Here is an 18,247-nt window from a genome sequence, read left to right as displayed (position 1 = left end):
GAGAGGAATTTGCAGGATTGTGACAGAGCGACATCCCTTCGCAAAGCAACTCGAGAGAGGAGGACAAAGCAAATTCCAGAAAGATATCGATTCCTTTGTAATGCAATTCTTCAATTACCCACTGAGCTTGCCTTTCAGTCTCTTATAATTTAAGTAAATTCCTTTACAAATGTTCTTTTAAATTTTGCCTCTTTATTCTTTTCTTTCTTTGGGGAAAAACTAATATGATTCTAGGAGCTCTAAACATAATTATTCAAGATGAGCCTCAATGGTTTTGCAATGGAGTATTTTGTTGGCTAGAATCAATGTCCACAGCACAACCATCCATCAGGAAAATCTGTTCATATCAATACCATTTTCTCAGTCCATGATTGGATGCAGGGATGAGGGTTTCTCCTCACAGACTCTACATTCCTGCCCCTCATCACTTCCTGTGCATTCTCAGTTAACAGGGGATAAATAGGCTTCCAACTGAACTCACACTCAAACTGAAGATTCCAAATTCAAGGTGGATGAATCCACTATCTCTTAAAAGACTGATAGATTTGATAACATGGAAATGTAAAATTCTTGTGATTAAATAGGCATAGGACAGCAATAAGTTATACACAAAAAAAAATAAATGAATGCATATTATGGGTATTATATACATTATACATGTTATAATATAAATATTATAGATATTATATATTTTATACATTATGTGTATGTATATACAGCTATACAAGCAGTGAACATGCAAAAGGATTCTACTTCCCTATTTAAATTATGTGAATTAAAATAGGATACTTTTTGTCTGTCAGATTAGTAAAAATCAAAGAGAAATATCCAGTGTTGCCAAGGCTGGGGAAAAATGAGGTTTCTCATACACTGCTAATGTTGGTAGGAGGGACTGTGCAAAAACAAAATTCTTCCCTAAGAGCAATTTAGCAACACTTACCAAAGCCTTAAAAACCTGTCTATCCCCTGAGCCAATGCCACCTATAGAAAGACAGCCCAAGGAATGATTAGAGACGTGCTTAAAGATTTACGTGCGAGGATGTTTAAAGCAGCAACATGGATCATTTTGAAAACAAATCGTTCAAAAAGAAGAAATTAGTTAAATAAGTTGTGTACCTCTTTGCGATAACATATTATACAATCATTAAAAATCATGTTCTAGAATCATTAATTAAGGTGGGAAAATAGTAGTGATACACTATTTGGTACAAGAAACAGGCTCTGTATCTAGGTTCAGAATGGCAGAGAAAATTACCAGCACAAATGTACACACGCAGGCATACGGGGGCTTGAAAGGCAGGAATCAAACTGTCCAGTAGTGGTTATTTCTGGGTGGAGGAGACTGTCCGTGATTTTTGTTTTTCTTCCTTTGTGTTTTTCTGGGGTTTCTAAGTTTTCTAAATGGAACTCATATATCTTAGTCATTAAAACACAGAGACTGTATTTTAAAAGTCCAGGCTGACTTCACTACTCCTCATGGTTCCTACGAACCAGACACAAGGGCCCTGTATTTGTCCAGCCTGTGATGGGCTGACGATCACCAGCCTTGCACACGAGGCCCTGGAGACCCGGCTCCCATCCTGTGCACACGTGTGGACAGATCCTGCGACTCCACCATTCAAAGCCAGGATTTCATAAGTGCAAGTCTTTTCTAATGGGAGTTGACTTGAGGTCACAGTCGTCTATTTAGCGAATTTCCACACACAACATACAAAATAACATTTTGACAAAGGTCAGGGCATATGAGAGAGATAAGAGAGGAAAGGGTGGGGGGAAGGCAAAGAAAGACTGCCCAGTGCCACTGATGCACCTGAAGTCTAGTCAATAAAATGCAAAGAGCTCTCCCGGGAAAGGGCAGGGCAGCCGTGGCCTGGGCTGTGTGGTTCCTCGCGGCTCTTCTCATCAAATGGCTACAAAACCATTTCCCTAAGGATATAAATCAAAGGAGACACATACATTTACTGAACTCTGGCTCTGTCCAGCACTCTCTGGGCTGTACATCCAGCCTCTCGGTGAGAAGCAGGCAACAGCAGCAGCAACGAGCACACGCTTTGGAGACAAAAAGACCTGGGTTTAAATCTGACCCTGCCACCTCCCTCCTGTGTGCTGGTGGCTGGTCACTACACCTTCCCCAGGCTCAGTTTCCTCTTCCTATCCCCGGGGGCTGTGGGGGATGCAAGAGAAGCCCTAGCAGAGCTCCTGAGGGCACATGAAAGACCCTCCCTGCTGGCCACATTTATGGGTGTGCTCAGCATCACAAGCTCGGAGCATCCTGTGTGGTATGCATTTTATAGCAGGAAGAGCATCATCCAGCAGGAAAACAGACACCAACACAGTGGTGATGAACATAGTGCTCATCATCCAACGTTCAGATTAATAGACGTACCCAGTGCTTCGACACACTACTCAAGTGGCTCTCAGTGTCCTCATTTTAGAGATGAAGAAATTAAGCAGAGAAATTACGTAACTTGCCTGGCATTTGACTGTTATTCTCTTTACAGTTTTATGGAAGAGGAATCTGAGAATCAGAGACATTCAGGAGCTTGCTCGAGGGTCCACTGGTGCAAAGTGGCAGAGCAGGGCTTCGAACCTGGAGGACCTGGTTCCAGGGCTCAGGCTCTAGCATGGTGGCACATCACCTCTCTCTGGTGTTAGGGTGATGGACACATTCCCTCAAGTCAACAAAACTTCTGCCACTTTCCATTTTTGTGACAACAGGCAAGTGGCAAACTCTTTGCAATTTTGCAACATGAAGTGATAAGAGTGGTACCTACCTCAAACCCGAGATGGCTGTGGGGCGGTTTAAATGAGTTTATACACAGAGAGTACTGAAAACTGGGGTCTGCCTCTCTGTAAGCCCTCAATACAAAGGTTATCATCATCCAAGGACAACCCAAGAAAACACGAGGACATAGGTACTATCTGTGTCATGACAGGAGTGGGACAGACCACCACGCTGAGCGAGCTGAGGGGAAGCAGAAGGTACCAGCTGCCCCCATCTGCTGGTGTGAGGGAAGGTCGCTGGGAGGGGCACTGGGGCTGGGCCCCACTGGGCCTCTGGGCCGTCGGTATCTACAGGTGGAGAGAATTAAAACCTTGTTCCAGAGGAGGGTGTGTTGCTTGTCTGGCCAAGTGCACTTAAGAGGCTCAGCCTCTGCCCTGCAGGGCACCAGCTCCAAAGCAAAGGCACTAGGCAGGGCATGGTTTGACCAGATACAGATTAAGAAGGTTAGCCCTGCCTCCAGGGTGTTGAATGGACTGATGGGCAGATGAGACAGACAGACAGACAGTGAGGAGGGCGCTGAAGTTCGCAGTGGCGACAGTAGAGAGGAGGGAAGTGTGGTCTGAGATGTGCTGGGGAGAGGTCAAGCCTGGAGGGTCTAACCTCACCAAATCCCCAGTAGGGAGACCATGGAGACGAGGAGCAGGTAGGTCAAGGTTACTAACTTGGGAAATGTCCACGCTGGAGGTCCTGAGGGTCAGCCATGAGCCAGGACTTCCAGGGCAAGTAAAGATTGTTCCTAATACTAAACAAAAGTCGAAAAACAAAAATTAAAAAAAAAAAAAGATACCAAAAGCAGACCCATATCCTGTTCAGAGACAATATGGTTGGAAGATGGGTGAGGATACAGACACGTGGGGTAAGTGAGAACAAATCTGAGGGACATCTGAACTTTTGGGCCTTCCCAGCCTCTGCTTGGAAGGACTCGTGGAAGCAGGAGAGGGCTCATGAGGGTTGGGAGAAATCTGGCGAAGGTTTGGGGGCTCCTGAGAAGGAGTATGGAGGCAAAAGGAGAGACAGAGGAGAGGATAAAGGTCACGCTGGGCCCAGACACCACAAAGGACACCAGGCCCTCCATCCAGGGCCAGGAGCACAGAAATGCAGGAGAAAAACCCTTCCTCCCTTAGGAACTTAGGGGAGAGGCTTCCCTACCTACATGGGAGGGAAATTTCTGAAAGTTCGACTGCTTTTCTTTTCTTAATAGGAACCACTTAACGAAGCCTAGCACACCATGTCGGATACGGTTCAAATAAATTACAGGGCTTTTTTTCAAGCACAGATGCGCATGTTGTCAAACCACCACTTCCACCTGCATTAATTGCTTTGATGGGTTCTGGAAACGGCCTCCTCTCCCTCCTCATCAGAGCCCCTGGGGAGCCAGCCCTTCAAGGAAGGACGCTGAAAAACGAGGTTGGGGACGCAGCCGATCCAGGACCAGGCTGTCACACACCGGCTTCTGGGACATGGGTGTGCCTCGCCTCCTCGCATGTTGAAGGGTGGTCAGGGCACACAACTCCTTCACACCGCTGGGCTTGATTACTGCTGTAAAATGAAAATGCAGATACTAAAATCCAGACAGGAGACGTTTTTGAAGAAACTGTCTACATGGAAATATCAACTACATTTAGTAAATGACTGCAATTCAAACTGCTGTGACAGATCACGAGGGCTCTGCGTCCCTGTATTTTCTTCCAATGGCACTTTTATTTTCAACTAAGCAGACACATCAGAAAACTTTCAAAGCCAAGCGAGCGCAGTTGCTGACACTTTTTGTTACAGTGTTTGCAGGGACTTCCGTGGCCATAGTTCTCAACTTCTGGATGTGCAATGGCAACACAAACTGTTCGTGAGGACCACAAGGCAAGTTCAAAGATGGAGAGTCTGAGTCACAGAGAGGCAAATGGAGCTGCTCAAGGTCGCAGCCAAGTACACCCTCAGACAAACCCCGGTCCATCCCCCAAAACCATCTCTAACCTCTTGAGTACAGGCCTCCCTTCCCTTGATTCTCCAATATATTAGCCGACCTTGCACATCCGGTCTCGCCCTCCAAAATGGCAAAGGACGAAGACAGGGTGAGTCTGCTTCTCTGGTCAAGCCCATGTGGATACCAGAGGAAAGGAGAGAGGGTCCTGAAGGAAGGCGGTGCTTCCCAGACCCCAGCATGGTTAAGACTGGCCTGCGGTCTGGCTCATTTTCAGTTAAGCGGCATTTGTGCATCACTACTGTGAAGGCCCCCACGCCTAGGTCTTTGGAAATACCCCTTTTGATGTCACTTCCCTCTGCTCCTCCCCTGTAGCCTGCAGCTTCAGAATCCGGCAGAGAGCACAGCTAGGCACTTGTTCATGGAGGCTGGTACATTTGCCTGGCACTCAAAGTGGAGAGGACGCTGATGTTACGAAAACTCAGGTAGAGAGGATAGCGACGAGACTGGCTGTGGCTGAAGCAAAACCACGGCCAATTTAGCAGACAGAACATAAAGTCTCAAAGGAGGCAAGAGGGCTGGGACGGGAAAAGAAGAAGAAGAAAACAACCCATGCGTGCCTTCTTGGGAGAGAATAAAGCAGTTTTTAAGCACACGATGATGAGCAGGAACTTGGTGTTCACCTGAAAAATGTTGGGGTTTCTTGAATTCTGAAGAGTGTTGTTGTTGTTGTTGTTGATTTTAAAACCAAAAAGCCAGAAGATACACCTCACCCGAAATTCGTTCATTGATTGCTTCAGAATGCATAAACGATTCTATTTTGGAATCACAGGCACAGTCTGGCTTTGTAAATAACCCACTTCTAGAAATGTGGTTTTAAAATTAAGAGCAAAGTGACACATGAAATAACCAAAGGGGTCTCATGGGGTGGCACTGGGCTGCAGAGGATGAAAAAGCCGCACTAAGGCACAGATCGCATTTTTTAAAAGGCCTTTCACTAAAGTACAGTTGACCCTTGAACGACGTGGGGGTTAGGGACACTGACGCCCATGCAGCTGAAAGTCCAAGTGTAACTTAAGTTGGCCCTCTGCACCCTTGGGTTCCCAGCCACACGTTGACCCTTCAACAATGCGGGTGTGAGCCATGTGGGTCAACTGAAAAAAATCCACGTGTAGATGGACCTGCGTGGTTCAAACCACATTGTTCAAGGGTCAACTTTAGTAGCAGAGGGTTTCCTATTTACCACATTTTTTAAACCTATTATGGTCATTTGACCACTATAGCCATCCGGAGAAGAAGGCAAGTGGTGGGGGGTGGGCGGGCAGCGATGCCCATTTCGAAGGTCCAAAGACTGAGTTTAGAGATGTCCTGTGATATGTGCCCACAGCCACACAGCCAGCTTCGTGGTAAAGCATATAATGGATCCTACAGTACAGTTTTCCTCGCTCTGCTTACCCAGCGTGCACTATGTTGCAACACACAGACTTTCTTCAGATGTCACACTCAGGAACCAAGGCATCCTGAACTCACCAGCACTGCACTGGGAGCAAGATCATTCCATTCTCTGAAGAAATATTTATTTAGCTATCCAAGCACCCACTCTGTGCCACGCACTGTGGAGGTGCCAGGGCATGTCAGTGAGCAATGCAGATCAGACACCTGTTCTCGGAGCTTATTCGTAGTGGGGAAGGCAGGCGATAAACATAGTGAATCTTCCTAGACACATGCACTGAAGGAAACTGAAGCAGAATAAGGAGATGGGGGTTGGAGGGGAGTAGAGTGGGAGTGAGGGGTGTTGCTTTGACCAGGGAGGCAGGGCGGTGGAAGCACACAAATGTCGCAGCACTTAAAACAGTGGATGTCCTGGGGCCAAGAGTGGGTCCATGTTCCCCCAACCACCTGCATGGCACCCCTAGGTCGGGGTCACACCATTCAACTCAGACTTCCAGCCTCAGGCCTGGCTGTGGTAAGTGCTGCTCAGGGCAAATGAATGGACGAATGTTTGTGCATGACAACTAGCTGGGCTAACACGGGCTGCTTTCCCTTGATGTGTGGGCATCAGACTCCCCACTTAGCAAAATGAAGCCTTTGAACGGTTCTTAAAAGGCCCTGAAATGTCAGGCACAAAGAGTGGAGCCTGCCTGCCTTCCAGCAGGGGGCTGTCATTGTCTTCCGGGAGGCTGGCTATCTAACCCTAGGGCTGGGTTTCCACAGGGAGGTGAGGCAGAAGGACCACCTACTTCCTCAACCCAACGGTGAACCTAGGCTAGTCAATTTCACCTCCTGGAGCATGACACCCCTCACCTCCCTGCCTGGGAGGGAGAAAGCACCTGGCACGCAGCAGGCCCTCACTGACATCAGCCTCCTCTCTTCCCAAGAGCACCCGTTAAAGCAGAGTTCAAACACGACTGCCCTGGCGTCGTGGCGCTCCCTCCCACAGCTGGCACGAGGGGTGCCCGGGAAACAAATGGAAAGTCTGACTCTTGCTCCTTGCACCCCTTCCGCCTGCCATGCTATAAAAGTAAAATGAACCGCCTGCAGCACGGGCATCTAAAACACAGCCCCAACCCTGGAGTGCAATTAGAAGTCCGGGTGGGCTCAGTGTTAATATCAGCTTCTTGCTTTGGAGGGGGTTGGGGGGGCGGCGGGTGGAGAGGGGAACAGGTAATAAAGGAAGAAAATGGATCGATTTTGAAAGATTTGTATTTCAGCCACCTCTATCCGTTAAATGCCATCTCTTCTAATCAGTCTCTGGTTCTTACTGGGTACCAGTCTGGGGTCCCTGAGCAGTGAACTTCCGGGTCACCAAAAAAACCTTGCTGGAAAGCCAGTTGGAGCGTAATCCCCATGGACGCCTGCTTCAGTGCAAAGCCCTTTGCGGGTCAGAGTGGGATATTATGACTCAGAGGAGATGCGCATGTGCTGTGAGCATGAACAAACAGGCATGTGAGGGGCTGCGTGCACTTGACAGGTGCGTACAGGCTGTGTGCTGTGTGGCTGAAGGCAGGGGGAGGTGGGAAGCAACAATACACACAAAATCCAATTGGTCAGGGGTTAAAGGATCACACTTATCTCTGCAGCTCCATCCAAATGATGATTCCATGGCAGGTAATAAACAACGCTGGGTTTGGAGGAAGGGGGGCGGGGGAGGGCAGAAAAACCAGAAGCCAGCCCTGAAGTGATTCGATATTCCCCTCATATCCATCTTAAAGTCAGAAGGCAGGAATCTTCTCCTATAAAAATAGCGACTCTTAAAAAAAAAAAAAAAAGGCATTCTCCTGCACCTTACAAAATGCTTCTTTGACTTGAATAGTAAATAACCAATTGAAAGGACTTTTGTTCTGCACGGGCACTGGCATTTTCTAAAACCTCGAGGAGCAGCTTGAGCCAAACAGACAAGACTAAACGAAAGAAATGGAACCTCTTGATGTACCGTGTCGCACTCTGGGTCCAGCACCCAACATATCTATTCAACAACGGTTTTATTAATAGTGTGCCTTCAACCTGTCACTGCTGGCAGGACCCATAGGACCCAAGACAGAGTGCAGAGCCAGAGGAGAGTCCATGCATACCCATGAGCATATTACCCATGGTTTCCAAATCAGAATACAGGAATGGCACCAGAGAGAGAAACCGCATTACAGATACAAAGTTGGAACTGGTCAGGAGTTTGCAATGGCTTCAGCTAACCGTGTGCAGTGGAGAAATGACAAAATGTGTCATTTAGAACATGCCAGAGCAACTACAATGACATGTTGATATGGACATATTCTTCCCAGGTTATTACACCAAAGAAAGGAGGATTTGATAGCTCTAAGTGAAACGGCTGGCCACTGTTTTTAACTGCTGGAACATTTCAAATCTTAAAATGCTCCTTGGATGTCCCGAGGGGGATGCAGAGACTGTAATGAAGCCGTTTAATTTTTATCGAGATGAATCACTCACGCGTGCATACACATCCCAGCAGCGCCCGGATACCCCCTGTTCTGCTACCTGCAGAATCAGGGGCTCAGGAAGGAAGCAGGCACGAGAACTGGAGTCTGAGCGCTCCCAGGGCGGAGCATGCCATGACCCTAGCCTCATTTTCTCATTTACTCTGGAATGGCACCAGGGCTGGTGTTCTTGGGTCGAGGGACAACAGTCAAGTTCTCATCAGTACAGCGTGTAGCCCAGCAGTTTCCTGATTTAGTAGGAGGCTACACAGAGTGCCAAGATTCTCATCTCCCAAGCCTCAGCCAACCTTCTTTACTTTGTCTTGAACAAAAAACAATTCCAAAAGAACAAAAAAACATTGCATTACACATTCTAAATGCCTTCAGAATAGCACTTATGGGGCAAATCACTGACTATCTGAGCTGAAAGGAGCCTCGGGCAGCCCCTGGCCCACCCACCTAAGGCCACAGAGAAGGCCAGTGACTGGCCCAAGGTCACACAGTAAGTTGGGAACAGAGCCCAATGAAGCATCTCTGGTCCCTGGACTCCTGGTCCCTGGATTCCAATTTATCAAGCATTTTTGGCTGAAAACCTTGGAAAGGTCTCCTTTTTTATTATTATTAGTTTGGCTCCTGTTCATTCAAGATAGGTTTTTTTTTTTTCAAAAATCAAACATTTCAACATAATTGCAAATAGTAACTGGCTTGCCTTATCTGCGCCTGTCACTGCTGATTTAGCAAACAGGCTTCAAGAGAGAGATGGGAGCCTCACCCACACAGGATAAAATCCTCACTGAATTGCCCTGGGTAACAATGGGTGTTTGACTTGTCAGAAAGAGAAGTGGAAAACACTTTGTTCAATCTCTTCTGTTCACTGGGAGGAGGTGACCCTCTCTGACTCATAAACTCTTAAGTAACTCGATTCCTACAATTTAATTTTCTTTTTATTATACATACACAATTAATCTCTCCTTTGGGAAGCTCAAAAGATCTTTCCCCCGCTTCTTTCTACCAGCAGAACAAAATAAAGATTTTAAGATGAAAAACACATCTCCTTAATAGCTAAGCTTAATAGCTAAAACATGGCAACAACCTAGGTGTCTATTGACAGACGAATAGAGAAAGTAACTGTGGCGTGTGTTTATGTGTGTGTGTGTAATGGAATATTATTTAGCCATAAAAAGAAGGAAATTCTGTATTTTTGTGATGACATGGATGAACCTGGAGGACATTATGTTAAGTTAAATAAGCCAGATACAGAAAAACAAATACTGTATAATCTCACTTATACGTGGAATCTAAAAAAGTCGAATCCCGGAAGCAAAGAATAGAATAGTGGTTTCCAGGAGCCGGAGGGTGGGGAAAATGGGGGGGTGTTGGCCAAAGGGTACAAACTTTCAGTTATAAAACAAGTAAGTTCTATTGCATAGTTAACTAATGACAATAGTTAAGAATTCTATATTAAGTACTTGGAAATGTGCTAAGAGAGTACATTTTAAGTGTCCTTTGCATAAAAATAACTATGTAAAGAGATGGATATGTTAATTAGCTTGAATATGGTAATCATTTTACGCTGCATAGGTATATCAAATCACCACATTGTACACCTTAAATATATACAATTTTTATTTTTCAGGTATACCAACTAAAGCTGAAGGAGGAAGCCAACAAGGAAACAAACAAACAAGCAGTCAGCCCTCCATGTCCTCAGATGCAAAAGCCGAAGGTACGAAAACAGACTCATAGAAAGAGACCAAACGGATGGTTACCAGAGGGGGAAACGCGGGGAGTGGATGAAAAAGGCGAGGGGGAATACAGGCAATAACACTGCAAGAAGGTTGCTAGATGATGACTAGAATTAGTGGGGTGATCACATTGTAAGGTTATGAAAATATCGAATCACTATATTGTACACATGAAACTAATACAACCAATGTAAGACCGCATACCAACTATACTTAAATTTTTTAAAAGATTTTTAAGATCAACTAAGGGACTTGGGCATCCTCGGATTTTGGTATCTGCGGGGAGGTCCTAGAACCAATGCCACTAAAATGGAATCCATGTTTATGAATGCCCCACAGAGACAGATGGACAGCTATAAATAAATAGAATAAAACTGAAGAATAAAAAAACAGATCTCCTAAATGCAATGTGGTGTCCTGGAACACAAAAAAAGATACAAGCAGAAAAAACGGTGACATCTGAGCGAAGTTCCAAGTTCAGTTAATAGGAATGTACCTTCACCGTGGAAAGGCTGACAGGGCGCCCTCCAGCACCGCAGCTTACAAAGCGGGGCTGGGAGTGGAAACCTGGTTAAGGGCACTCTGTACCTAGCAGAGAAGCCAGACTGCTTTTGGCTTTCCATCAGCGGGCTGAATACCCTTAATTTTGTGGAAATGTGTCAACAGCTCCAGGTGTTCTTCTAAACTGTCCCTGAAACTGCCGGCCCAACCTGCAAGCCCGAGGCGGAGGCGCCCGAGGAGGCCACAGAGACAGGTCCCGCCTCCTCCGTTTTAAATTCCACCCACGGAAAGTCTGTCCCCCTTTCTCCCTGGAGTTAAGGTGACACAAAGCAGTATACATTTTGCTTGCTACTTCTGGAGGGTCCAAATGGGTCCACTCCAGGCAGGCTATGTGTCTGCACTGGCAGAAGAGGGGGACCCCCGAGATAGAAGCTCCGCCTGCCTTAGCGGGCGCCTCCGTAGGGAAAGTGGCAGGGACGAAGGGACCGCTCAGCTCACACAGGCTCCCACCCAAAGTCAGTCCTGCTCCTATCAACCTCTCCCTCTGGCAAGGATTCAGTCTGGGGCTTCAAAAACGACGCAGTGGAGAGTTTAGAGTTTAGCTTTTAACGCTGGAAGCAACAAGAGTAAATAAACGAGATAAGGCCTTGATGCTGCTGTGAGTCAGATCAACAGCACTTTGGTGTAGCTCAAGGAGGTTCAGACAGAAGGTGCAGAGGGTAAGTAATCGACGAAATGCAGGAGGGCCGAACTGAAGCTCTCAGCCAAGCAGCTCCAGCCTTACAAGCATGGCTGAGCCTGAGCGTGAATTAAAGGGAGAGTCTGTGTTTTTAATGTCCAGGTTACCTCAGGCCTTCCCAACATCTATCACCTTGTGATAATTAAGTTACCCAGGTCTTTTTCAATTGCCACTAAAATTGAATCCACGTTTATAAATGACCGTTTGAGCTAAGTATCTTTCAAGTATAAATTTATCATCTGGGAACTTCAGACCTATTAGGGCCGAAGGCTAATGGATTATTTCTTTACACATATATGGAATGTCAGCTAAAGGAAAAAGATTAACGTGGGGGAAGGAAGCCAAGAGAGGGATAGGTGCATAGAAGTCCACAGAGAGCTTTGTCCACTGCACTCACACCGACAAGAATATAAACCTATCAGCCTTTTGCCAGAAGCAACAAGTAAGTTTCCAAAATCCTCAGAGGCCTCCCTTAGGGGCAGGGAGCAAATAAGGGAAGCCAAGGTCAGAGATGTGATGGTCATGTCCCAGGTGAACCATCAGGAAGTGGTCTCAAGGTGAACCTGACCACAGGTCACTGAAGAACACACAGGAAGCAGCTCTGGACCTCGGCTGCTTAAGCGTCTCCCAGCAGCCAGTAGGCCCTGGGTTGGAGTTCAAAACACCTGCATTGAGGAGGATCGGAGGCAAGATCAAGGGGCAGTGTGGTAGAAGCTGGGTCGCAAGCCAGCCCAAACCGGTAGGAAGCATTTTCCACACAGAAGCAGAGTGTGTCATTGTTCCTCTTCCCCAAAACTCTTCACTTTTTGCACACATAGGGGTGTGTGTGCGCACGTGCACGCGCAAGAGAGAATGACTCAAGGAATCTTTGAATCCACCTGTAGACTGACACTATCCATCTCATACTCCAACTGGTTTTCAAAAGCCCTTGGCATGAGATTAGCAAACACACACATTCCTGGAAACAGCATGGTTAAACCCCTAGGAGCTTGCTATCATAAGGTTATCTTTCTCAATTAACAGACACAAAAAATACAACTACTTTCATGGGAGTTGGGGTTTTGCTTTTGACCTTCAGGCAGGGGCCTCATTTCCAACAAGGTTAGGGAGTCTTATCTGGTCCTGGTGCCCCATTTCCCAAGTGGAGAAGGGGAGGCTCTGAGAGGACAAAGTACTCGCCCCGGGATACACAGCCCGGTCCATAAACAGCAGGGTTAGGCCAGAGCTCTACACATCCGCAGAACGGCCTCCTCGGGCCACTTGGAGCTAACAAAACTTTCTTTCAGGGGCAAGAGCCTGCAGAATGAGAATAACAGCAGAAGCAGAAGGCACCTCCTGATTGCTAACCATACGCCAGTGGAGACCTTATCTCTTTTAATGCTCATAAGAATCCACAACCTTTTTCACACTTCGTGATCACACATTTGCCTGAGTATTTGATAAGGTCTGTCTCCCACACAGGAGCCTTTATGCTCAAGGAAGGAACGCAGGGCCCATCACTATATCCCAGTGCCTTGCATCTATTTGCACAATAAACGAAATGTCCCTCTTTTAAAGAAATATGTTTAAGAAAAATGGAGGCCAGAAAGGTCAAGTGATTTGCCTAAGGACACACAGCACGCAGCTACTGCCACCATGAGTTGCTGTGCCACTCTGCCCTGAACACATCCCCTAGACCAGACCCTACCTTGACGGCTTCAGCGTGGGTCACCCGAGACAGGGATTTGTCGTTGACACGTAGAATCTGGTCTCCGACTCGCAGCCCTTCCTTCTCAGCTAGAGAGCCTGGCTCCACCAGCGATACATAGATGCCCACACCATGCTCTGAGCCCCCGCGGATACTGAAGCCCAAGCCCTCGTGTGCCTTGGCGCGCCTCAAGCTCACCAGGCGCACCTCCCCCGGCCCCACAATGTCGGGGCCGCCCCAGGAGGGCTGCCTGTAGGGGGCGGTGGCGGGCAGGTAGAGGCCCTCAGCGGTGTACTGGTCGAAGAGCAGCTGGTCAGAGCGCGGGATGACCAGACGCAGCATGGGTAGCAGGCGCCGCTTGACCGGGCTGTCCAGCAGCACGCGCAGGGTGCTCACCAGGTCGAAGACGTTGCGGCGCGCGTGGTACGCGTTCAGGCAGTGAGTGAACTGCTCCCGCTCCGGCTCGCTCAGCAGCGCGGTCAGCGCCTGATGCAGCTGGCGCACGTTTGCCGACAGTAGTCGCAGCCCCGTGTTCCCTCCGCCGCCCGCCCCGGCCGCCGAACCCAAAGAGCCGGTGGAGGACGAGCTCACCGACAGGCCGTCCAGCTGCGTGTTCATCTCCCCGCCGAGGCACGGGCGGACTCGGGGCGCGCGGTGGGGCGGCTGCTGCACCAGCGGGCACCGGCGCGACAGCTGGATCCGCGGAGCGCGGAGATCGTGGCTGGAGTCTGGGTTTGGGGGCGGGGCTGGGGGCACGAAGACGGCGGCTGGAGTTCGGGTTTGGGGGTGCGGATACAGTATCTGAATCCTGGGGGGATTGCAGAGACCGCTGCTAGAGTCCCGGGCGCGCGAAGACGGAGGGGGTCGCGAAACTGAAGTCCGCGGGGCGCAGAGACGGCGGCTTGATCACAGGCACGGCGGAGACGGCGACGTGATCCCGGGTGACAAGGAGTTGGCGGCTGGAGCCGGGAGGTCGCGGGGACTGCGGCTGGAGCCCGGAGGTCGCGGAGAGAGCAGTTACATTCTGTAGGGCACAGAGACGACGGGTGGCTGGGGTGGGGGGCGCAGCAAAGCTGACCGCCCCGTCACACCACGCCCGGGGCTCCCCCAGCCAGGCTGCCCGTTCCTCTAGGGCTGGGGGACCCCAAAATCATAAGTTGGGATGGGGGGCTCTAGTCTCAGAGTCCCCCGAATAGCAGCCGGTGGAGCAGCGCAGGCGTCCGGCAGGGGGTGCGGGACATGTCCAGGGCAGCCCCGGGATGCAGTAGCCCGGGGACCCCAGCGCCCCTGCACCTGCCGGGCACAGACGTAGCCTTGCGGCCGTGAGCCCACACTTTGCGAACTGTTGAGCCTCCCGAGGGCCGATCTTCCAGCGAGTTCCGACGCCGTCGCCGTCGCCTGCCCAGCCTTGGCCCCGCCCCCTTCCCCCTCCCCCTCTCCCCCATTCCCCACGGGCTTTTCAGGAAATGACGTCCCACCTCGCGCCGGGTGGTTGCCTGGAGACGGAGTGAAACAGTCCAGCCCCAGGGAAAAAGGGGTGAAAGTGGGGGTAGGATGGGAGGAGCTCCGGGGGCACTGTGAGCCCTCTTCACTTCTGCAGCCCAGAGTGAACCTCAAAAACGGCTCTTCCGCGATCGAAGCATGTGCATCAGGATCGCTTTGGAGCAATTAGCCAGCTAGCTAAATTAACAATTGTGGCGGAAAATAGCCAACTTTTTGCCTCTGAAATACCGAATGTTTCAGGCTCAGTTCCCTACCTTAAAACGTTGCGCTCCCCTCTGCACGCACTGACGTCAAGTTCAAGTGTTTATGTGTACTTTTGCTGGACACCTACTGTGTTCAAAAGATATATAAAAGTATATACTGGTGCCGTTGGGAGCCAACTCCTCTGCAAGGCTGCATCAGACTGGACCCCTGCCCAATCCCCGGTAGGCAAGAAAGCCATTTTCAGAAATTTAAAACGTGCACAACACACAAGCCCGCACACACATATGCAAATACATGCATGTAAAACCGATGAAATCTGAATAAGATGGGAGGATTGTATCAATGTCGATGTTCAGGGTGGTTGTGATCTTATTAACACTGGGGGAAACTGGGGGAAGGGTAATGAAATGTCTAGGTATTATTTCTTACAACTGCATGTAAATCTACAATTATCTCCAAAAATCTTTTTTTAAATATGTATGAAGTGGGTTGGAGAAAAATATTCGATACCTTTCCCATCCCAAGACAAAATGGGAAGGTACTCCAAGGTGTGGCATATAGCATCTCCCGTCCCACCTCACTCGCCTAGACACAATCTAAGCGAAAACCTGTGCTTTTACTCCGAGGTAACTTTCTAAGAAGCCAGCAGTGCCTCCCCTCCCCCCGCCCCACACACGTCACACACATCTCCAACCTAAAGTGCCTCGCTTAAGCTATTCCCCTATAGAAAGCTATATTTTCCCTTAAAATATTCTGAAAATGCCATTGCAGAACCATCTGACTTCTGTCTGGGGAAGGAAGGACAGAGTGTCACTGGCAAAAGTTGGTTAGAGTGGGACCCAGAAGGATGCAGCATTCATTCTTTCATTCACTCACTTACTCATCTGATCACTCTTCAACATTTTCCAAGCATGGAGGAGCTTCTGTACTGGGTCACGTGCTCCGTGCTGGAGACCCCAGTTAAAATGACATAATCTCTGACCTCAGAGAAGTCACAGTCTAGCAGGGGAGAGAAACCACATAAATAAACAAAGTTAAAAGCCAGTATGGTAAGTGTTATAATGTCCGAGAGAGCGGAGGTTAAGGGGAGGGGAAAATGGTACGGACTTTAGCAAAGAGGTGACATCTGAAAGGAAGTCCCTAAGGGGAAAAGACTTTCTTTTAACACAATGGGGAACCACGGAAGGATTTTCAACACTGTTAGCTTAGTGCTTTCCCAAAACTGAGACTAAGAATTGAAGGTACATTATTCTCCCCAAATCCTCAATTCTCTCCTTCACTTCCCTAAAACAGACCTAAGTTAAATTAATGACCAGTGAACGTATTTCACAAGATGTGTTAAATAGACAATTAAGCTACAGTTGGACATCTGTCTTAGCGCTCCAAGTTTAGCAGTTAATAATGTGTATCTTTCTTCCTTCTTCTTAACTTCTTTTGAAGTCTTTGCTGCAACCAGCAAAAGATATTTAAGAAAAAAAAATCAATCTACCCACCCCCAAAATATATTAATGGCATTCCTCAAAATGCCACCCAGCAGAGCTTAATTGTAAACAGTTCAGGTTTACTGCAAATGCATTTCATGGCTAGCTTTCACTTCGTTTGTGTTCTGACTATAATTACTGTGATTGGCTTGATAAATGCATCCCAGGAGCTAACATCCCCATTCCCAACATTTTATTTCTATGAAAAAAAAAAAATGTTTGCAAGAAGGTATTTTGCCTCAGGCAGCAGAAGCTACCTTGCACGCAGGTCTAAGCAGAAAAAGAAACAGTTCCTCTGCAACCACCATCTAGGATGCCTTGCTATTGTTTAATTTCATAGAGGCTAATTTGGGAGGGTACACGAGGTCAAGAGCATGGTAAAAGAACTCATTGGGGTTTTTTCCATCCATCTTGCATACGCATCTTCGTATCAGTTTGCCGTGCATCCCCTCGATGAGAGGCAGCGTGTAACTGTGCTCAAACCTCAAGAATCCTATTTCATGTCTGAAGATGTGCTTGTCATTCAGAAATAAGCTCCTGGAAATCCAAGATGTCTGGGCTCCTGAGGGCTGCACCGCCTCTGTCAGGCCCAGAGTACAAGAGCAGACCCGGCCTTGGCTGCACACTGCCCTCTTCAGAAACAAAATATTATTCTCGCGTGCATGCTGCAGGCTTCCCTTCGCTGCCTTCACCAGAGCCACTTTCGGTAGTTCATTGTTGTTCCTCAACTCTGGCAAATCAACTCCCTTCTCCAATGGATGTTCCTGGAAAAACTTCAACACCCGGAAAGAGTTGAAAAGACAGAAGAGTGAATTGTGTGCAACTCAGAAGTGCTCTGCATTGAACTGGATTTTTGCTTATTTGTATATTATGTGTTTGTTTTAATCAAGAGACAACATATCCAGTTGCAGTCTGGATAGTACGCAGAAAATCACTAATCCACTCGCAGAAAATCACTAATCCACTCCTAGAACATCCCTTATCTGGCTGAATGACCCACACCAAATGGCTTCCCTTCTCAGCTGTAAAATGGATTTTCTAAACCTCCTATCTCCCCAGAGGCAGCTAAAAACAATGTCCTGTGTTGTAAAGTTGATTCTTTTCTTTTATTTTTTATGGTGATAAAAGGCTTTTGTAAAAAGCCTTTTAAAAGGCTTTGTAAAAAGTTTTTTCTCTTCTATAGTCATTTGGAGCTTCTCCTCTTTCCTCTTATCTACTGGACTATAACCTTAGAAAGCAATAGAAATTAGTTTAATTTGAGATGTATTTCCCATGGGACATATAAAAAAGTATAGTTAGTGTTTATTAAGTGCCAGACATTGTTTTTAAACCCTTGTATGTTAACTGTCCCAATCCTCCCAACTGTTCTGTGAAGAGAAATACCACCACCACCTACATCATCATCATCATCATCATCATCTTGAAAAAATAGCCAGGAAACTGAGACATGGGTACATAAGTATCCCCAAAGTTACAGATAGAGTTAATCAAAGAGTTGGGATTTGAACCCTGGCAGTCTGGCTCCAGAGTTCTTACCCAGCCACTGTGCTATGCAGCCTCCCAAAGGTTTGGTTCACTGATGCCAAAAAGTCCCAGAGGGAATGATATGAAGACCACATTTTCTTGAAAGCTGGGCTGGGAGTGTCTGAGGTTAAAAAGTAGCCACCCACTAATGGTTCCTGGTTGGGAAGCTGACATATTTGTGGTGGAGAGAATGAGCAGGGATTTAATAAGGAGAACACTCAGAGCTCT

General features: G+C 47.8%; 1 protein-coding gene across 2 annotated transcripts in view; it reads right to left on the bottom strand.

Moving 5' to 3' along the window:
* The window catches only part of WHRN (whirlin), a 79,798-nt gene extending 65,170 nt beyond the window's left edge, over positions 1-14,628 (bottom strand). For both annotated transcript variants that reach the window (XM_054584492.1, XM_054584493.1), the window contains exon 1: positions 13,308-14,628. In XM_054584492.1, coding sequence (XP_054440467.1) covers positions 13,308-13,925 — 618 coding nt within the window. In that variant the 5' untranslated portion in view covers positions 13,926-14,628. The remainder of the gene's footprint in view (positions 1-13,307) is intronic.
* Positions 14,629-18,247: the final 3,619 nt, after the last annotated feature.

The sequence above is a fragment of the Pteronotus mesoamericanus genome, unplaced genomic scaffold (genome assembly GCF_021234165.1).
Source record: "Pteronotus mesoamericanus isolate MK-2021 breed Mesoamerican mustached bat unplaced genomic scaffold, CSHL_Meso_final contig_78, whole genome shotgun sequence".
Classification (NCBI taxonomy): domain Eukaryota; kingdom Metazoa; phylum Chordata; class Mammalia; order Chiroptera; family Mormoopidae; genus Pteronotus; species Pteronotus mesoamericanus.
Note: the sequence above shows the minus strand (reverse complement) of the source record. Positions and strands in the feature narration are given on the sequence as shown.